This window comes from Hyla sarda, chromosome 5, assembly GCF_029499605.1.
Source record: "Hyla sarda isolate aHylSar1 chromosome 5, aHylSar1.hap1, whole genome shotgun sequence".
Lineage (NCBI taxonomy): Eukaryota > Metazoa > Chordata > Amphibia > Anura > Hylidae > Hyla > Hyla sarda.
In genome coordinates, this window is record NC_079193.1 from 330,098,386 (window position 1) to 330,121,308 (window position 22,923).

Below are 22,923 nucleotides of genomic sequence, written 5' to 3' on the forward strand. Positions count from 1 at the left end.
CCGGCATGAAGCTGGTGGCTGCGCTAAGTTTAAGCGCTGGAGGGGCTATGACAACTCCTATGGGCTGTATTCTTCTGTGTAACTGCTAAAAGTGGAGACACAGGATTGTGGAGGTACGTATATATGACCTGGGATACCTGAACATGCTATGTAGTAACTGGTATATGTGAATAGGACAGGATACACGTGCATCCAAAGACGTCCGAGCTGGCATTTGACATGATAATTAGGGACTGCATTGGGGTGGTCCTGGGGAAGAATGGAGTATGTAATAGTGAGCATAGATAGAAATATGCTGCATGATTGAAAACATCTGCGGGATATGCTGCATGGATGAAAACATCTACGGGTGTGGTGTCTGTACCCGTGCATAGTTCCGGGGCTATGATAACTCCTATGGGCTATGTGTTTTCCCGCACCACCACGCTATGTTTCAGGTATTGGTGGATAAAATGTATACCTGTGCGCATTGAATCTGCTTCTGAGTTGTTAAGACGTGCGGCCGATGTATTTTAAGCGACACGTGCATTCTATCAAATAAATGATGTGTGTGGAGCTACAATCCATGCAGGTTTTTATTTGAAAAACTTCCCCTGTCTGATTACTGCTGAATGAGGTTACTTGGTCCCTAATATTTTCACATAGCTTGCAAGCTTTGTTCCCACACTTAAAACATCCTCTAGTGGGTCCAAAAATGTCATTATGTTTCTCCTTACTGGATTTTATGAGGCGACTTGGTGCAACATTATTTTTTATGGTTTTTGCCCTCCTATATGTGAAGTTGGGCTTATCAGGTAAGATTTATTTCAAGATAGGATCATGTTGTAAAATCTTCCAATGGGTCCAGATTACATTTCCAATGGTTTTAAAACCTGCTGTGTAATCCGTAATAAAATTGAACTTAAAAGTCGTTTGATCATTTTTTATTTTTTTTTGGTAGTAGGAGGGTGGCCCTCTGTGCGGGACTCCACAGTTTTTTTGTAAGTGTTCCTGATGATGATCTTCGGATACCTTTTTTCCTTTAGTCTTTTTTCTGTTGTCTTGCTCTGGAGTTTGAAATCGGAATCCCTGGCGCAGTTCCAGCATACTCTATAAAACTGGCCATAAGGCACGCTCTTCTTCCATTTATGAAAATGGCAACTTCTATAGTCAAGGAGGCCGTTGCAATCCACTGTTTTGAAGTAGGTTTTGTTGATAATTTTTGTGCCTTCTGATGTCAGTACAAGATCCAGATACTCTGTTTTATCCTTCGTGCATTTGCCTGAGTGTCAGATTACTTTTACTGTTGTTAAGGTGTTTTGTAAAATTGATAGAGAGCAGGCACAGCAATGCTGAGCACCACTGGTTGTAGAGTGCTTGATGTTACCGAAGCAATGTGTTGGACAATTAAACACGGTAGTGGCTAGACTGCTAATGGTGGTGCTATCTTCTAATGCACATATCACAATGAAAACGACTTCCAAGAGAAGAAAAAGATACACTCACCACGTCCAGTAGCAGAAAAACCTTCTTTATTTGTTGCGGTGAAGAAACATGCAAGACCCTTGCAGCCAGTGTGGGAGTGTGTGCAAGACACTGCAAACATCTCACCAGAATGGCCAACTGTTGGCAGCCAAACACAAGCAGGGATGACTAGGTACAAGCACAGGACTGGAAAGTAGTCATGGGAGCTGAGCTGGAGCATGGACACAGGACTAGTAGATGTTCGAAGGCTGAAGGAGCAAGTGGACAAACAGGAACAGTAGGCATAGAAACAGAATTATAGATAACAAGGACCGTACATTATATCCAGAAGGGCTAGACAGAAGCAGAATCTAGGAGCAGGCTGGGTCAAAACCAAAAGACAACTTTTAATCAGACTAGGAATACAACTAGAAACAAAACTAATTTTGTTACAGGTTAGCATGAGGCAAAGTGCACATAATATATAATATGGAGGCAACCAGAAGAAAGCTTTTACCATGATGGACAGGAACCAGAGTTTTATAGCAGACCCTGATAGGTCATTAGAAACAGCTGCACAGAACCAGAAGTATAGATTTAGGACATGTTCACACGCTTATTATTGCAGGAAAGTCAGAATTTGCATATACTTCACTGCATAAATATATCCTCAGGTTATGTTGCCTTGTAACAGGTGTGTCAGAAACAGAACAGCAACTTAAGAAGTCGCCATTATCAAATGGAGAGAAGTGAGCAACAGTGCAAATCCTGTTAGTGCCCTCCTCTGTGTGTTCCTGCAGGACAGGTATCCGAGCTGCACACAGCTGTTACTGACATTAAGTCCCTGTTCAGACTTCGAGATTTCACAGAAAGGTTTGGATTACTCCAAGATTTGGCTACAGACTGCCACAGGAGAGGTGAATGCCAGAACAGGGATTCCTCCACCATTTCTGTGATAAAAATATGTTAATTTAACACTGGTGCACTTCTGGAGTGGGGCATAGTCAAACCTTTTAGGTGGCCCAGTGGGTCCACACCCATTGGTAAGCAATCTGCCCCTATTGAAGGCCATGGAACTTACACAACATCAGACAGGTGTTTTGTGCTGTTTTTTAGGCCACTGCGGGAAAAATTATAAGCTGCTTATTATTTATGTGTATGCAAATACCACACCTGTGAATCTATGTACAGCGATGGCCCCGACATATGATCAAATTGACATACGATGGCCTCTCAGAGGCCATCCCATGTCGATGTCAGCATCGACGTACGATGCTTTTATATGTCGGGGCCATCGCATTAACTGCTATCCGACTTAAGCTGCTGTCGGATAGCAGTTTAAGCATCCCGGACAGGTTCACTTACCTATCCCCGCTGCTCCGGGTCCACTTCGCGATCCTCCGGCGGTCGTCTGCATCTTCTCCGGGGTCCGGGCCTCACTTTCCGACGTCGTTATTACGTCGCGGCGCACGCCGTGCCGGCGCAGCAACGTAATAACGTCACCAGAAAGCGAGGCCCGGACCCCGGAGAAGATGCGGAAGAAGCCAGAGGATCCCGAAGAAGACGCAGGAGCAGCGGGACAGCATCGGGAGCCCCTGGAAAAGCATCGGGAGTGGTGAGGACGCGGTCCGGAGCGGCGGGGACAGGTGAGTATTAAATGCACTTTTTACATTGCATGAGTCCCTCAACATACGATGGATTCGACAAACAATGGGTCGCTTGGAACGAATTACCATTGTATGTTGAGGGACCACTGTACAGTGACCCCCCGACTTACGATGGCCCCGACATATGATCATTTCAACATATGATGGCCTCTCAGAGCCCATCGTATGTTGAAGGCAGCATCGACATATGATGCTGCTGTGTGTTGGGGCCATCGTACAAACAGCTATCTGACAGCGCTGACAAGTTCAGCAACTGACAGATAGTTGTTTAATGTGCCCCGTGTGCCCCGTTCTGCCTTCTGTTACTCACATGCTGTCCTGCTAACTCACGCAGGCTTCCACTGTAAGCTCCGTGTAAGCCCCGCCCCCCAGTGCAGCCATAGCCAATAGCCTGCAGCATCTTGCTGCAGGCATCCAATGAGCTGCTGGCTGCCCTCCCCTTCCTTTCCTATAGAGCTGTAGTCAGCAGAATCGTAATGGAGGACATTCTGTCCCCCCTGAAGGTATTTAAAGAACTGTACAGTACTGTATGCAATGTCACACATCACATACAATACATATACACACTATACACCCCATACATCAATGTTTCCCTATCAGTGTGCCTCCAGCTGTTGCAAAACTATAACTCTCAGCATGCCCAGACAGTCAATGGCTGTACATGCATGCTGGGAGTTGTAGTTGTGCAACAGCTGGAGGCACCGTGGTTTGTTAAACACTCCCCATACAATGGTCATCCCAGAACCAATTAGCAGTTTCCCATAGAGATATGTATTCAACATACAATGGTTCCGAGGCCCCAGAACCAATTACCATTTTTACATAGACATATGTACTCGACATATGATGGTTTCAACATATGATGGTTCTCCTGGAACCAATTAATATCATATGTTGAGGGACCACTGTATATATAAAACTCAATGTGTGTGTGTGTGTGTTTTTTTTCCAGCATCACGTCCAAACTGCTAAAGATATTAACATGAAACTTGGCTCACATGTTACTTATATGTACTTATATATACTTACAACAAACATAGGATAGGTAATTTAACCCTTACTCACCCCCATTTGCAAGGGTCAGGGTTTTTGTTTAAAGTCCAATGCAAATCAATGGGAAATGTATGTTCCCACATAACTTCCGTACGGCTGGAGATATTTCAATACCTGGTACACATATTAAAGGTCGGGATAGGAGGTCAGGATAATAGGTCGGGAAAGGAGGTCAGGATAATAGGTCGGGATAGGAGGTCAGGATAATAGGACGGGATAGGAAGTCGGGATAGGAGGTCGAGATAGAAGGACGAGATAGGAGGTCAGGATAGGAGGACGAGATATGGGGTTGGGATATGACAACAATATATGAGGATGGGATATGAAGTCAAAAGCTTCCTCAGGTGATTTTCCTCAACGACAAGGATTAGGAAGGAAAACCGGGCAACTCCGGTTACTCAGCTAGTACACCATAAAACTCCAGAAGCAGACTAAGCTCTGTGTTATGTCCGCTTGAATAAAGGCTTAAATTTGGTGGGAATAAATCAGTAATTCTTGGAATTACACAAATATATCTCTACTTTAGTCCCGTGATTTACTTTTCAGAATCAACTTTTGTTAATTCAGCACCAGTCTTGTTGGTCAGGTGGCTTGATGGTACCTTGCTCAAGATGGTTTCTGTATATGACCCTAAATGTTGTGGTATGTGCTTAGGTTAGGTTCTGTTTTAAAATGGCCTCTTCTTCTTGTAAATATTGGGAATTCTTCACAGTTACGTGATGATTTGCTGATTGAGCACTGAGGCCTCGTCATTCTCATGATTGGTGGAAGGCCCAATGGTCCGACCCTCACCAATCCTAAAGTGAAAGCTTGTCCCATCTATAGCGCTTCACTTTATGAGATGAGAATGTTCCTTCTAAGTCAAAGTAGATGTTGAATGGAATACATGGGAACGGCTGCGGCAAATACATGAAATAAGGTTATTTATATATGCTCATGGAAACTCTTCTCAAGTCTAAAAAGTTTGTGACACATGGACTGCTGGTTGGCAGATTTAGCAAAATCTAAATATTTAAAACAATGTTTACAATTATACTTTACAAAATCAGAATAGTAACCCGCTGTGGGATTCTCAAGATCTAAAACAAGACCTTTCCCTAAATATTAAGGGATTTAAGGACATCATTAATTGTCTCCAGAAGGCAAAGTTTCCCTTGAGGTAAAGCAGCTTTTAATATGCTGAAAACAATAATTGATCTATACAAATAAATTGGATAAGCAGAGTCGACAGGCATAGTTATTCCTATTTTAAAATATTTATTTGTAGGGTTGATTACTCTGTTTCAGCTTTTAGTTCAGGACCTCAATATGGTCATATCCATTCCAAATAATGTTGTTATGCAAGGTGCTTGTAGCTTCTGGATGCTAGCCAGTATCCTTACATAGATGTGTGCAAATGGCTGCACACCTTTGAAGTCTAAGACTAAGTGGGCTGTTGGCATAGGATGGCTTAATGGGTTAAATCTTACTAAGTGATGGTTAAAGACTGGGAGAACCACAAGAATCTCTTGAGAGTTATACAGAGTGTCATATGATATTTTGATTTATTTTTGATTTTGGTTTTATTGCACCTTTGTTCTTTAACTAGCTTTATACTTGCTGAAATGGAAACAATGAAACTGAAGGAAGTATAAATCAATTCTGTTAGCTAGTTTACTGATTCCACATCATTATGTCCACAAATTGTATACTGGGCTTTTAAAGTTTGAAGATGCTTTTGACTTTCAACAGTCCCATTAATACGAGCCCAGTATAAGGAGAAAACGTACTTTTCTCTTGGAATGCCACCAGAATCTACATTGTTAAATACTGTAGTACTGTAGTTTCCCACATTTTAGTAGCTAGATCCCATACAAGCAGAAAGTCACTAGGAGATCTGCACAGCGAAAACAAATTGTCCAGTTCTTTTGTCCACTCCTTATACTGTGACATACAGATCATATCTCTTTATGGATCCAGATAGGTTTTATATTAGAATTATTAGATGCTGCCCATCTCTAACACTGCATACGAGAATCTATTTTATGAAAGGATTAAAGGAAAGCTTAAATATGTGTTTTTTTTCTTTATTAACATGGGGTGTGTACATTGCCAATCGACCAGTTAAAAAATAGAGATTTCATTACCAGATATACCTACATTTATCCATAAGCTATTACTCTACATTTTGTAGGTAGCCAAGACTGCCACCTTTTTTCTTTTGTAAATCATCATTTAAAAAATTAGGAATAAGCCATGGCCATAATAAGAAAATGTGAATGTTTAATATTTAACTTTTAAAAGTCAAGCATTAAACAAATATTGGGATCAAGAAATATAAATTGATGGGTGATCGTGCCTGCAAAAAATCCACTATGTCACCACCTTCATCCCAAACACATTCTTTGACCCCAAAATGTATACCTAGTAGTACTTGTGATAGGCCTTTATTTCCTTTCTCTATTCCTTCTCTCCCTTTTATCCTCTTAACCCACTATTACTTTTACCCCAACATTTTCTCTTTTTGACACTGTCGTTTCGGGAAACATTGCATAAATCAGCAGTATTTGTGTGGGCAGTGTATATAAGCTCTCATAAAGGCCAGGCCCTTGTTACACATTGGCCACAAATACTGATACTCCTCATGTACACACACAACAGCTTCTTCTTGTTAACGTTATCAGGTATGCTAAGATGTTTACTGTTTGTGTGATGCGATATGTGTCCATCTGAATTCCATCTCTATAACTATTCTGCCTTCCCAGCAGTAGATATGTAAACTGAATATTTCTGTTGTAAATATTTTTCTTATGAGAAAATGAGCAACCCTTTGAACCAAATGACATTCTATTGTCGTCTTGTTGTAGATGCTGGAAAAACTTTACCAGAAGGTTTGGATTACTCCAAGATTTGGCTACAGACTGCCGCAGGAGAGGTGAATGCCAGAACAGGGATTCCTCCACCATTTGTCACACTGCAGATAAAAGATTTTCTTAATGGGCCAGGTAAAAGAGTTTCTATTTTTATAATTATTATTAGTAATTAGAGATGAGCGAATTTTTGAAAAATTTGATTCGGCCGATTCGCCGAATAAAAAAAAAACCCTGAATCAAACCGAATTTTAATAATGTGTTAATAAAGTGTGTTTCACTTTTTTTTCTCAGTTTTTTAAAAAACATTTTTAGGTAGTACTACTACTCCCAGCATAGAACAGACTGTTCCATGATGGGAGCAGTAGCACTTGTGCTAATAGACAGATGGCGCGGGTATTGTAGCCGACAATAATAATAATGTAATGTGTGTGTGTGTGTGTGTTTCACTTTTTTTTCCTTTATTTTTTCTATTTTTTAGGTAGTACTGCTACACCCAGCAAGGAGCACACTGTTCCATGATGGGAGTAGTAGTACCTGTACTAATTGACAGCTCACCCGTGTCACTTCTGACACCCGTTGTGATCCTCCTGTATAATAGATGCAGCGGCCGCTCTTCTATGTTCCCCTGCTCTGATGTATATATATACAGCTATTCATATTTTGTGATGTGATTGGCTGGAACCATCTGGCCAATCACAGCTCTATGCGTGAAATATGAATAGGTATATATATACGGCAGTGCAGCGGACCATAGAAGGACGGCTGGCTGCATCTATTCATTATACAGGAGGATCGCAACGGGTGATCTGTCAATTAGTACAGGTACTACTACTCCCATCATAAAACAGTGTGTTCCATGCTGGGAGTAGTAGTACTACCTAAAAAATAAAAATGTTATAATATGTATATGAAAAACACACACACACACATTTTTATTATTGTCGGCCTGCCTGCCCACATAAATTGATCCTTTTTTTTAAAATTAATTAAAATTTCGCTATAATAAAACATTTTCTAAATACAATTTTTTCCATCACTACTGCATCTTTTTTTAATAAAAACTACATTTTATTAAAAAAGGTATCTCCATCACTTTTTTGGATCGCTAAAGTTCATATTTTCTCTGTTATTGTCTCCTCAAAGGACCATTCTCATAACGGATGAATGAATGAACGGGCAAATGAATGAAGCCTACATGCGTGACATGTTGGCTTCATTCATTCACTGCCACCAGTTCCTGACATGTCCCACTGCTGCCCTGCTTCAAGAAGATGAGGAGCAGGCAGCGGGAGGGGAATAAGCACTATGGGGCCAATACATTATTATAAGCACACTGGGGCCAATTACATATTATAAACACACTGGGGCCAATGAATTATTATAAACATGCATGGGGGCATAAATTTGGGGGACAAAGTAGTAGTTTAAACCCCCAACCCCCCCCCCCCCCCTGAGCCCTGAATGGCTCCTCGGTGCCGCCCATTCAGGGCTCCCGGCGGGGGATTTAAAAAAGAAAGTTTACACAGTAGTATATACATTGCAGGGGAGCGGAGCATGCCACTCGCTCTCCTGCTTTCTAACTGCTGATCGCATCGGCTCGGCAATTGATGACTTATCCTGCATAAATGAGTTCAGCTTTCAGGTGCTCCCGTGGGCTGGAAAAGGTGGATACAGTCCTAGGAGACTCTTTCCTAGGACTGTATCCACCTTTTACAGCCCACTGGAGCACCTGAAATCTGAACTAATTTATGCAGGAAAAGTCATCAACTGCCGAGCCGAGAAGTTCGTGCCGAATCAAATTTACTGTAAGTTCGCTCATCTCTAGTCCCCTTCACTGCCGTGTATACACGCCTATTCATATTTCCCGCAGAGAGCTGTGATTGGCCAGATGGCTCCAGCCACAGTGGGACCAGAGAAGAGCGGCCGCCCGCATCTATACATTATACAGAACAAACCGCATCGGGTGTCAGAAGTGACACTCACTGCAATCTGTCTATTAATGCAGGTACTACAGCTCCCAGCATGGAGCAGAGTATGCTCCATGTTGGGAGCAGTAGTACCTGCAGTTGAGGACAGATCACAGCAAGTGTCACTCCTGACACCCGCTGCGATCTTCCTATCTATTGCAGAGATGCGAGCGCAGGAGAAAGCAGATCGCATCTACACATTATACAGACGATCGCAGGGGTGTCGCTAATGAAGAAATTCGTTATTTAGAATCAGGTCGAAGTTCGGATTCGGCCTGAATCTAATTTTTCATGAAATTCGAACGAATTCGACTTCGTCAGATTTGATTCGCTCATCTCTTTTAGTAATGGTAGAATTAGTTTTTGTACAGATGTGTCCATTTTCAATTTATTTCTAACTTCAGCATATATTTAGATATATGGTAAAAGATTACACCTGATAGCTTCACAACAACATGATTTAGTGATGCTCTGTCAAAATATGTTAATGCTGTCTTTGTGTACACCCAGGGATTGTTTATATAAATGCAGCCGGTTCAGTGTTTTTATAGAATGGTGTGATATTGTATTTAATTGGTTTTATGAGAAACAGGGATCCATAAATATGTTTGAGAATACCTGTCATCAAACCATATTTTCTTAATTAACTCAAGAATAAGATTATATTCCCTAACTACTCCTAACACCCCTCCTGCCCTTAAAAAAAAAAAATTCCTGAGTTTGGTCTCCTGCCAGACCGGGAGGAGACCAAACTAACTGTGGCAGGGAACAGAACAGAGCCTAGAGGCCATTTTTTAAATCACATTAAAAACATTTAAAGGTTGAGAATTTTAACAGCAAGTAAATAGCATAGTGTCTTATAATTACATAAGGAACAATATATTAAAAGTTTAGTTTGGTGACAGGTACTCTTTAAAGAGTTGCTCGTTAACTCTTACCCTGGTCACTGGATCCCTATACAGGAAGCAGACAAATGTAATAAAATTGGGACCAAAACCCATGCGGGCCATAATCTTCCATAAATAATTCCACTTAACGCTGTCAAAAGCTTTGACAGTGTCGAGCAAAAAAACTCTTTACCCCTGCCTCCTCCTGCCACATTTGAAGTTTCAGAAATAAGCGGTGAAAATTATGCACTGTGGACTTACCTGGCATAAAGCTGGATTGATCCCCATGGGCCAGCGAGGTTTCTATATGTGACCTTGCTACAAATATGCTCAAGTTTTTTCGTTTGCCATTTGTAATCTTATACTGCTTCCACTTCCGGAAGAACATAAATGCCCTATACATACTAGGCCTGCACGATATATCACAATCAAATTGCAACCATTTCAAATGTTGATTTGGCCAAAATTTGGAGATTACTTGCTCTGACTGTTCCGGGCTGTAACGACGGATTCAGTAGCGGAGACGGCGGCTTTGGTAGCAGCGGCTTCTGGACATCCTTGTAATCTTACACTGCATATTTCTGTTGTACTTGCATCTTCCATAGATTATGAATTTCTAAAGGTAACAGGTAAAAAAAAGGAAGTTACATCCAATTTAATAACTATTTGATAGAGATGAGCGAGCCGAATCTGGCAAACTCGGGTTCGACTTAAACTTTTTGATTTTTCCTGCTCGGAAAACACTCAAGCTTTTAACAGTTTGGCTTGCACAAGCCGTAAATAGCGTGAAAAACCAGAAAGCATGATTTTTTGGCATGGGCAAAACCACAGGGCGGGCAGGGGGCGGTGAAATGACATACAGAAAGCAGCTGATCACATGATAACCAAGGACTATTGTTACGCCGAGCGCTCCGGGTCCCCGCTCCTCCCCGGAGCGCTCGCTACACTCTCCTCACTGCAGCGCTCCGGTCAGATCCACTGACCCGGGGCGCTGCGATACCACCTCCAGCCGGGATGCGATTCGCGATGCGGGTAGCGCCCGCTCGCGATGCGCACCCCGGCTCCCGTACCTGACTCGCTCTCCGTCAGTCCTGTCCCGGCGCGCGCGGCCCCGCTCCCTAGGGCGTTCGCGCGCCGGGTCTTTGCGATTTAAAGGGCCACTGCGCCGCTGATTGGCGCAGTGGTTCCAATTAGTGTTATCACCTGTGCACTTCCCTATATCACCTCACTTCCCCTTCACTCCCTCGCCGGATCTTGTTGCCATCGTGCCAGTGAAAGCGTTTCCTTGTGTGTTCCTAGCCTGTGTTCCAGACCTCCTGCCGTTGCCCCTGACTACGATCCTTGCTGCCTGCCCCGACCTTCTGCTACGTCCGACCTTGCTTCTGTCTACTCCCTTGTACCGCGCCTATCTTCAGCAGCCAGAGAGGTTGAGCCGTTGCTAGTGGATACGACCTGGTCACTACCGCCGCAGCAAGACCATCCCGCTTTGCGGCGGGCTCTGGTGAAAACCAGTAGTGACTTAGAACCGATCCACTAGCACGGTCCACGCCAATCCCTCTCTGGCCCAGAGGATCCACTACCTGCCAGCCGGCATCGTGACAGTAGATCCGGCCATGGATCCCGCTGAAGTTCCTCTGCCAGTTGTCGCTGACCTCACCACGGTGGTCGCCCAGCAGTCACAACAGATAGCGCAACAAGGCCAACAGCTGTCTCAACTGACCGTTATGCTACAGCAGTTACTACCACAGCTTCAGCAATCATCTCCTCCGCCAGCTCCTGCACCTCCTCCGCAGCGAGTGGCCGCTTCTGGACTACGACTATCCTTGCCGGATAAATTTGATGGGGACTCTAAGTTTTGCCGTGGCTTTCTTTCCCAATGTTCATTGCACTTGGAGATGATGTCGGACCAGTTCCCCACTGAAAGGTCTAAGGTGGCTTTCGTAGTCAGCCTTCTGTCTGGAAAAGCCCTGTCTTGGGCCACACCGCTCTGGGACCGCAATGACCCCGTCACTGCCTCTATACACTCCTTCTTCTCGGAAATTCGAAGTGTCTTTGAGGAACCTGCCCGAGCCTCTTCTGCTGAGACTGCCCTGTTGAACCTGGTCCAGGGTAATTCTTCCGTTGGCGAGTATGCCGTACAATTCCGTACTCTTGCTTCAGAATTATCCTGGAATAATGAGGCACTCTGCGCGACCTTTAAAAAAGGCCTATCCAGCAACATTAAAGATGTTCTGGCCGCACGAGAAATCCCTGCTAATCTACATGAACTCATTCACCTAGCCACTCGCATTGACATGCGTTTTTCCGAAAGGCGTCAGGAGCTCCGCCAGGATATGGACTCTGTTCGCACGAGGCGTTTCTTCTCCCCGGCTCCTCTCTCCTCTGGTCCCCTGCAATCTGTTCCTGTGCCTCCCGCCGTGGAGGCTATGCAGGTCGACCGGTCTCGCCTGACACCTCAAGAGAGGACACGACGCCGCATGGAGAATCTCTGCCTGTACTGTGCTAGTACCGAACACTTCCTGAAGGATTGTCCTATCCGTCCTCCCCGCCTGGAAAGACGTACGCTGACTCCGCACAAAGGTGAGACAGTCCTTGATGTCTACTCTGCTTCTCCACGTCTTACTGTGCCTGTGCGGATGTCTGCCTCTGCCTTCTCCTTCTCTGCTGTGGCCTTCTTGGACTCCGGATCTGCAGGAAATTTTATTTTGGCCTCTCTCGTCGACAGGTTCAACATCCCGGTGACCAGTCTCGCCAGACCCCTCTACATCAATTGTGTAAACAATGAAAGATTGGACTGTACCATACGTTTCCGCACGGAGCCCCTTCTAATGTGCATCGGATCTCATCACGAGAGGATTGAACTTTTGGTCCTCCCCAATTGCACTTCTGAAATTCTCCTTGGACTTCCCTGGCTTCAACTTCATTCCCCAACCCTGGATTGGTCCACTGGGGAGATCAAGAGTTGGGGGCCCTCTTGTTCCAAGGACTGCCTAAAACCGGTTCCCAGTAACCCTTGCCGTGACTCTGTGATTCCTCCTGTAACCGGTCTCCCTAAGGCCTATATGGACTTTGCGGACGTTTTTTGCAAAAAACAAGCTGAGACTCTACCTCCTCACAGGCCTTATGATTGCCCTATCGACCTCCTCCCGGGCACTACTCCACCCCGGGGCAGAATCTATCCTCTGTCCGTCCCAGAGACTCTTGCCATGTCTGAATACGTCCAGGAAAATTTAAAAAAGGGCTTTATCCGTAAATCCTCCTCTCCTGCCGGAGCCGGATTTTTCTTTGTGTCCAAAAAAGATGGCTCTCTACGTCCTTGCATTGACTACCGCGGTCTTAATAAAATCACGGTTAAGAACCGCTACCCCCTACCCCTCATCTCTGAACTCTTTGATCGCCTCCAAGGTGCCCACATTTTTACCAAACTGGACTTAAGAGGTGCTTATAATCTCATCCGCATCAGAGAGGGGGATGAATGGAAAACGGCATTTAACACCAGAGATGGACACTTTGAGTATCTGGTCATGCCCTTTGGCCTGTGCAACGCCCCTGCCGTCTTCCAAGACTTTGTTAATGAAATTTTTCGTGATCTCCTATACTCCTGTGTTGTTGTATATCTGGACGATATCCTGATTTTTTCTGCCAATCTAGAAGAACACCGCCAGCATGTCCGTATGGTTCTTCAGAGACTTCGTGACAATCAACTCTATGCCAAAATAGAGAAATGTCTGTTTGAATGCCAATCTCTTCCTTTCCTAGGATACTTGGTCTCTGGTCAGGGACTACAAATGGATCCAGACAAACTCTCTGCCGTCTTAGATTGGCCACGCCCCTCCGGACTCCGTGCCATCCAACGTTTTTTGGGGTTCGCCAATTATTACAGGCAATTTATTCCACATTTTTCTACCGTTGTGGCTCCTATTGTGGCTTTAACCAAAAAAAATGCCGATCCCAAGTCTTGGCCTCCTCAAGCGGAAGACGCCTTTAAACGGCTCAAGTCTGCCTTTTCTTCGGCTCCCGTGCTCTCCAGACCTGACCCATCTAAACCCTTCCTATTGGAGGTTGATGCCTCCTCAGTGGGAGCTGGAGCTGTCCTTCTACAAAAAAACTCTTCCGGGCATGCTGTTACTTGTGGTTTTTTTTCTAGGACCTTCTCTCCGGCGGAGAGGAACTACTCCATCGGGGATCGAGAGCTTCTAGCCATTAAATTAGCACTTGAGGAATGGAGGCATCTGCTGGAGGGATCAAGATTTCCAGTTATTATTTACACCGATCACAAGAACCTCTCCTACCTCCAGTCTGCCCAACGGCTGAATCCTCGTCAGGCCAGGTGGTCTCTGTTCTTTGCCCGATTTAATTTTGAAATTCACTTTCGGCCTGCCGATAAGAACATTAGGGCCGATGCTCTCTCTCGTTCCTCAGATGCTTCTGAAGTTGAACTCTCTCCTCAACACATCATTCCTCCTGACTGCCTGATTTCCACTTCTCCAGCCTCCATCAGGCAAACTCCTCCAGGAAAGACCTTTGTTTCTCCACGCCAACGCCTCGGAATCCTCAAATGGGGTCACTCCTCCCATCTCGCAGGTCATGCGGGCATCAAGAAATCTGTGCAACTCATCTCTCGCTTCTATTGGTGGCCGACTCTAGAGACTGATGTGGTGGACTTTGTGCGAGCCTGCACTATCTGTGCCCGGGATAAGACTCCTCGCCAGAAGCCCGCTGGTTTTCTTCATCCTCTGCCTGTCCCCGAACAGCCTTGGTCTCTGATTGGTATGGATTTTATTACTGACTTACCCCCATCCCATGGCAACACTGTTATTTGGGTGGTCGTTGATCGATTCTCCAAAATGGCACATTTCATCCCTCTTCCTGGTCTTCCTTCAGCGCCTCAGTTGGCTAAACAATTTTTTGTACACATTTTTCGTCTTCACGGGTTGCCTACGCAGATCGTCTCGGATAGAGGCGTCCAATTCGTGTCTAAATTCTGGAGGGCTCTCTGTAAACAACTCAAGATTAAATTAAATTTTTCTTCTGCATATCATCCTCAATCCAATGGACAAGTAGAAAGAATTAACCAGGTCTTGGGTGATTATTTACGACATTTTGTTTCCTCCCGCCAGGATGACTGGGCAGATCTTCTACCTTGGGCCGAATTCTCGTATAATTTCAGAGTCTCTGAATCTTCCTCCAAATCCCCATTTTTCGTGGTGTACGGCCGTCACCCTCTTCCCCCCCTCCCTACCCCCTTGCCCTCTGGTCTGCCCGCTGTGGATGAAATTTCTCGTGATCTTTCCATCATATGGAGAGAGACCCAAAATTCTCTCTTACAGGCTTCTTCACGCATGAAGAAATTCGCGGATAAGAAAAGAAGAGCTCCTCCCATTTTTTCCCCTGGAGACAAGGTATGGCTCTCCGCTAAATATGTCCGCTTCCGTGTCCCTAGCTATAAGTTGGGACCACGCTATCTTGGTCCTTTCAAAATTTTGCGCCAGATTAATCCTGTCTCTTACAAACTTCTTCTTCCTCCTTCTCTTCGTATTCCTAATGCCTTTCACGTTTCTCTTCTTAAACCACTTATCATTAACCGTTTCTCTCCCAAATCTGTTCCTCCCACTCCTGTCTCCGGCTCCTCGGACATCTTCTCCGTCAAAGAGATTTTAGCATCAAAAAAGGTCAGAGGGAAAACCTTCTTTTTAGTGGATTGGGAGGGTTGTGGTCCAGAAGAGAGGTCCTGGGAACCTGAGGACAATATCCTGGACAAAAGTCTGGTCCTCAGGTTCTCAGGCTCCAAGAAGAGGGGGAGACCCAAGGGGGGGGGTACTGTTACGCCGAGCGCTCCGGGTCCCCGCTCCTCCCCGGAGCGCTCGCTACACTCTCCTCACTGCAGCGCTCCGGTCAGATCCACTGACCCGGGGCGCTGCGATACCACCTCCAGCCGGGATGCGATTCGCGATGCGGGTAGCGCCCGCTCGCGATGCGCACCCCGGCTCCCGTACCTGACTCGCTCTCCGTCAGTCCTGTCCCGGCGCGCGCGGCCCCGCTCCCTAGGGCGCGCGCGCGCCGGGTCTTTGCGATTTAAAGGGCCACTGCGCCGCTGATTGGCGCAGTGGTTCCAATTAGTGTTATCACCTGTGCACTTCCCTATATCACCTCACTTCCCCTTCACTCCCTCGCCAGATCTTGTTGCCATCGTGCCAGTGAAAGCGTTTCCTTGTGTGTTCCTAGCCTGTGTTCCAGACCTCCTGCCGTTGCCCCTGACTACGATCCTTGCTGCCTGCCCCGACCTTCTGCTACGTCCGACCTTGCTTCTGTCTACTCCCTTGTACCGCGCCTATCTTCAGCAGCCAGAGAGGTTGAGCCGTTGCTAGTGGATACGACCTGGTCACTACCGCCGCAGCAAGACCATCCCGCTTTGCGGCGGGCTCTGGTGAAAACCAGTAGTGACTTAGAACCGATCCACTAGCACGGTCCACGCCAATCCCTCTCTGGCACAGAGGATCCACTACCTGCCAGCCGGCATCGTGACAACTATCATGGTATTTGCTACTTACTGTGTCAATCAAGCACAAAGGCTGATAGGACACAGCCAGGGACACAGATAAAAAGGCACTGATGTCACTCACAGGATTCAGAGCACTCAGAACTTCTGCAGAGAGGAGACAGAGAGAGGGAGAGATCCAGACATAGGGACAATTAGTGTTCAGAAAGATAGAGATACAGATTAGAAAGAGATAGATAGATATATACAGATTAGAAAGAGAGACCGTGTGTGTGTGTGTGTGTGTGTACAGGAGTCAATCCCCATACAAGAAACTTATAGGGGCTCCTATACAGCAGATAAGGGGACATGCTTCTCACAGCCTCTGAAGGACTCATCTTTTGCTGCCACAAATCCATACCTGCAAATACCTGAACTTAATAGTGCTCCTCAACCAGCTACAGAAGCCAGTGCCGTGATCTGTATCTAGCCTTGAGTTCTTGTGCAGTTCATATAGTTCCGCAAACACCATCTGTACGTATTGTGCAGTCATCTCTTCCAGTCAAAAAGCGTGTTGAAGTTATAAGTATTTAGCCTGTAGTGTTCATACAGGTCTGTTGCATTTCATATAGGTTGACAAACTCCATCAGTACTCATTGTGTTGCTGAGGTGGGGGGAGCAGTGGCCAAGCAAAGCACTAGTGGAACTGGTGCTGTCGTGGTGAGGATTCTGGAAGGCATCATGATGGATGTGATATGGGGGAACGAGGAGGCCACGATGACACATCAGAAGTGCTAACTGGGGGGATTGGTGGGAATGAGGAGGAAGAGTTTAAAGAGGAGGATGTCAGCGGGCCTTCTGGTCCGAGCAGCTCAGGAGCAAGTTACACTGGTGCTGAATCTGAAGGCTTGAAAAAAACAAAATTCTAGAACAGAGGTACAGTCTGTTGTTTATGTACCTAGCTATTTATGGTATCCTGCTGTGTGGAAATTCTTTACTATGTTACCAGATACAGAAAAGCAGGCACAGTGCTGTCTCTGCGGAGAGAAAGTGAGGCACAGGCAGAGTCAAAATTTAGGAATTAGGCTTCTACGTCAGCACCTCAAGTATCACAAAGCCTGGGTAGAAGTCCACCAATGCCTGCTCTCTGCTGGCTGCAGATAACTCTACCTCACCACCGTCTGCTGTTTGCTGGCTACTACTAGTAACACCAATCCACCATCACCCTACTTACAGCCAGGCCTACACAACCCCTCATCCACAATAAAAGGGATAATTTTTGAGAAGGCTTGGAAAAATCCATGACATCTTCTTCTCTAGCTAGACTAAAAACCTGTTGCTACTCCCAAAAAAGGGATGTTTTTCGAAGGCTTGGAAAAAGCCATGCCGTTTTCTCCCAACAGCCAGGCCTCTTTCATAGGCAGCACATTTTCGGGATTTGCCTCATCTGTGTTGTGCCCTTCTCCTCCCCAATCCTGTCAGTTATCCATATGGAATCTATGTTCTCCAGACAACAGTATTCTCCGTCACCCGGTTGTAGTGTGCCACATTTCCTACCTGGCCAAGTTGTTAGTTGCACAGACCCACCCAGGCCCTCTTGTGGACTCCACGGCCTTGAGGCATCTAATGATGGCGCTTACGTAGTCTCCATTATTTTGCCAAGACTGCCGTACCATGCATGCCACGGTTGATACGTGTAGTACCACCTATGGCCAGGGGCAATACGCGGCCGAAAAAAAGCTTTTCTCCAATTCTAATTTATCGTGTTTGCTTTTGCAAACACCCTGCGGCCAGCCAGAGCTGCTGGCCAAATTAAAATGTGTTGCATTTGCTTTTGCAACCACCCTGATGCATGGGTATGGGGGCAGTCCCCCAATATGTTGCATCCAGGTGGTCCCACCGAAATGTCGCCTCCGGACTTACAGATAAATGCTGTTTGTAAGAAATAACCTGAAAATGCCATGAATGGAAAAATAAAAAGGAAGAATTTCTATCAAGAAAACGCTTAAAGGGCTACTCTGCCCTAGACGTCTTGTCCCCTATCCAAAGGATAGGGGATTATATGTCTGATCCCCACAAACTCTCCTGCAGCCCCCCGAGTCAACACTGCACGGAGCTATGTTTGCTCCGTGCGTGATGACTCACAATACAGGGGCCGGAGTATCGTGACTTCACGGCTCTGTCCCCTAAATGCAAGTCTATGGAGAGGCGTGGCGGTGGAGCATGACGTCATGAGGGTGAGGAGCCATGATGTCATGATACTCTGGCCCCTGTATCGTGAGTCATCACGCATGGAGCAAACTTAGCTCCGTGCAGTGATGACTCGGGGGGACTGCAGGAGAGATTGTGGTTAGGGGATAAGATGTCTAAGGCAGAGTACCCCTTTAACTGGGAGTTTTATCTGCTTACATGTAATATGCTTGTCTGAACTATGCCCTAAAGGAATCAGTCTGTGAAAAACAATATACATTTCTACTTGGTTTAAGTGAATGCTATTATACGGAGTCTGATAGAACCCCATGCAAGTGGATGTTAACTTCTCCTAAAAGCAGGAAGGAATCATTATCACACACTATTTGAATACAATTTGCAACCACCCGGCGGCCAGTCAGGGCTGCTGGCCAAAATGAGTACCTATTTGCCTTTATTTTGCTGAGACAGCCGTACCCTGCATGTCACAGTTGGTACGTGGAGTTGTACTTACAGCCAGGGGCAATATATGTCCGAAAAACAGTTTTGCTCTATTCATTGCTGCTACTTCCAGCCAGGCCTGGGCCGTCTGGCTGGGGGAAAATATAACAAATTTATAGCGGTTGCTTTTGCAACCACCCTGCGGCCAGCCAAGGCTTTTGGCCAAAATGAAAGTGACTTTTTGGCAAACCTGCTACTTCCAGCCAGTCCTGGGCTGCCTGGCTGTGGCAAAATTGAAATTGATTTTTAAGGTTTCTCAACCTGTTTCTGTATGCAGGCTACTACGACTTCTTCCAGTAAACCACTATGACTTGTTCTGCTGGTAGTTCCAGCCAGGTCTACGCATACAAACCTACATGTCAGCATCACCAGGCCATATAATTACATTTTTATTTAAAAATGTAATTCCTTTTGGAGCAGACACCAATGATGGAAGAGGGAGGAGGAGACTTCACATCTTGATGGCAGCAGTACGGATTTTTGCCTTGTGGAGGAGGAGTTGGATGAGGAGGTAGTGGGACCTGAGGAGGAGGATTTGGAGACAGACTATGGAAGAGAGAGGGGATGAAGACCTTACTCATGGTGACACTGATGAGGATGAAGAGGAGCATGGCCAACCCTGGCAGTATGGGACAGAGGTGGAACAAGCTGGGCCCTCGGAAAAGCTGGCAAGGATGGCTAGCTGTATGCGTTCCTGCTTGCACAATAACAAGCATATTGTGCGCTTGAAGGGAAGAGAAGAATACTGGATAGCCACACTCTTATTCCTTCTGTATAAACCCAAAATGGGGGCATTTTATCGCACCTTCTGAGAAGGAGGTTAACTTGGATTTGTATAAGGAGAAGCTACGCAGCCAGCTTGCCACGGCTTTCCAGCTGAAAACACCTGCTGACCGGGGGTCCAGTCTTTGCACTCCACAGAGTTTACCCTCTGCTACCTCTGCCAGCACTACCCCAGCAAGAGGCAGGATGCCTCTTGCTACCCCAGCAAGAGGCAACAGCAGTGGTGGCATCTTGACATTTAAGCACATGATGGCGAAGTTTCTGCATCCTGTATGCTCCCCTGACATGAGTCATCAAAGGGATGTAAAACACCACCTTAACAACCAGGTTGAGGCCTACGTTAGCAGTGCCCTTTCTCTGACAGACACTATGAGCCTAGACCCCATGGACTTCTGGCTCACCAGATTACACCATTGGCCAGAACTTGCCCAGTTTTCTATGAGTGTTCTGTCTGGTCACCCTCTTGTGTGGCTTTGGAGAGAGTGTTCATCGCAGCAGGCAGCGTGGTCACCCTGAAGCAAACAAGATTGTCAGCCAGCAGCATGGAAAAACTGACTTTTACTAAAATGAATCAGGCATGGATCAGTGAGGAATTTAAACCTTTACCAGATGTCACTGATTAGGAAGTACTGCCACCACCCCTGCTGGATGCTAGTGAAATAAGTCCACCATCTCATGCTGTACGCTAGTGACATCTGTCCACAATCTTATTCTGTAGGCTAGTGACACCAGTCAGCCATCTCATGCTTTGCAATAGTTACATCAGTCAGCCACCAGCCCACCACCTTCCTGCCACTACCAGTTCGTCATCTCATGCTGTATGCTAGTGACATCCGTCCCCCATCTCGTGCTATACACTATAAACATCAGTTAGCCACCACCTGCTGAACATGGGCTACTACTAGTAACCCCAATCCACCATCACCCTACTTCCACCTTACACATATACAACCCATCATCCCCAGAAAAGGGATAATTTTTTACGACTTTTCATACAAGAGCTATTTCTTCTTCATTCTTCACTATTTTAGAATGGCAATCCTGTTACTACTCCTAAAAAAAGGGATAATTTTTGGCACGCTGGGATAAAGCCACGGTGTCTTCCCATGCCTCCGCGTGCATATTAATAGTGGCAAGCATCTACCGACAACCAGGGATACTTTATTTTGGTGTGAATAAGCCTAAAAAATGGTCAAGCTGGAATAGTTACTATGGGTTACCTCATGTCACCATAACTCTTGAGTCTTCAAAATACTTTAAAACTAATTGAATACACTCCTAACAGTTTTAGACAGGGGTTTAGAGCTGTTAGGCAGTGTTATAAATGTGTTTAGGGGCTTATTTCATTGCCGGTTCGAGTCGAACCGAGCCAAACCAAACTTGCAATTTTAGAAAAGTTCGGCGAAGCAAACTTTTCAAAAATTCGCTCAACTCTACTAATAGATAACTAATCCATAATAAAAATATTTGTCAGCTATTTTCATAATCGATTAGTGGGTTATTCAGAAAAGAAAAAAAGGCAACTCCAGTACTTTTTTTCCTCGCTCAACTTCGGTCATTTCAACAGACTGAGCTAATGGAGCCTGCCACTGACATACTGAATGTTGACGTGAACACTGGATACTGAGTCTGCCTGAAATTCTGAGTATGAAACACTGTGTTGGAGGCACATTCGTTCCCTTAACTTTGTATCTCTTTTGCACTATTGCTGTTGTACACATTATTAGTGTTTGAAATTTATCTTGTGACACTTTAAAGTATTTTGGGGCACCCTAGGCTAGGTGCAGGTACCAGTGGCGGAGGAGTCTCCCTTTTGTGGGTGAATGCACCAGTTATACACCAGACTTCCTAGGTGAGCCCTAGTTTTAGGGTGAGTGCAATAATGATATATGGTCATAATATAGGGTAGAATGAGGTAGTGAAGAAGCAGAGATATGGTAACCCTACTCTGCTAATCCATCACTCTGAAGATAACCCTCACCATATTGACACTATGTCAATTAGATCTTTGATTGACATTAGTGCATGCAAGTTCTTATGCATAAATTGTGATTGAAGTATATGCACAAAAGGCATTGTTATAAGTATGTGCTTTGGGATTTTGTTAATTTTACCCCATAAAGTTCATTAAAAGTTAAGTTTTAGTTTCTTATGTTGTATCCCAGAACCTTCTCCCTCTTGACTGGAGGGAATTGATTTTCCTGAGGCAACGGCACTAACCTCCTACTAATGTTTGGTATATCTGCTGACTTGAACATCTTCAGATTCTTCTGTTTACTGCAGTGAATCATCATGCAGATTTTCTAGAATCAGAATAAGTAAGAAATTAATTTAAAAAAATTCAAAAGAAAGTGAACATTTTGGTTGCTTCCTATGTTTAGGCTTATTTACCTTCACACTTCAATAAGGAAAGACGTGCTATATACCGTCATTAAAATCAATCAGTCTCTATAGAAGCAATGCTACTGCTGCCTTAGCTTGCATAACGTTTATAAATGAATTTACTGTAGCTATAAATCATCATTAAAAAACATTCTTGCAAAATGACTTCATGCAGATTGCCAGTATATAATACAGAAACTGTTACATGCCGATGGAAAGCAATATATTTTAATACACTTTCCCTTGCAAGTATCAATGACTTAAATGTTAGAAAAAAATTCCTGTTTCGAAAATGATTTCCTTGAAAGAAGAATTTTGTTGCAAATGCATTCTGTTAAGCTGGAAGTGTGGAGCGACTCATTTTACAGAACTAGAGTCTTGAGTATATCCTGAAGCAGCACTACCACCTAGGGGCTGTCCGCAGCCAGAAGTTTTCAGGACTTTTTATTTCTCCTTTAGTCCTGAGTCACATAAATGAGACCTAGAGACAACATACAACAACTGTTCATGTGTTATATGGAAGCTTTATTAAAAAGCAGCAAACAGTAGAATGTAACTATAGGAAATATGTTGCATTTCTTTGTAAACACATGTAAAAGAGGCAAATTCTCCAAGTAAAAAGTTTAATGTGAACTCAGATCCTCTTTTTGCTTGATAGTAGATATAAGGAGGTTAAGAATAGGAAGTTATGATGAAGTATGTGTTTGTTTAGAATCTTTA

General features: G+C 44.9%; 1 protein-coding gene across 2 annotated transcripts in view; it reads left to right on the top strand.

Annotated features, from left to right (window-relative positions):
* VPS13B (vacuolar protein sorting 13 homolog B) overlaps positions 1 to 22,923 on the top strand; it is a 1,225,788-nt gene that overhangs the window by 880,110 nt on the left and 322,755 nt on the right. For both annotated transcript variants that reach the window (XM_056522379.1, XM_056522375.1), the window contains exon 35: positions 7,010 to 7,147. In XM_056522379.1, coding sequence (XP_056378354.1) covers positions 7,010 to 7,147 — 138 coding nt within the window. The remainder of the gene's footprint in view (positions 1 to 7,009; positions 7,148 to 22,923) is intronic.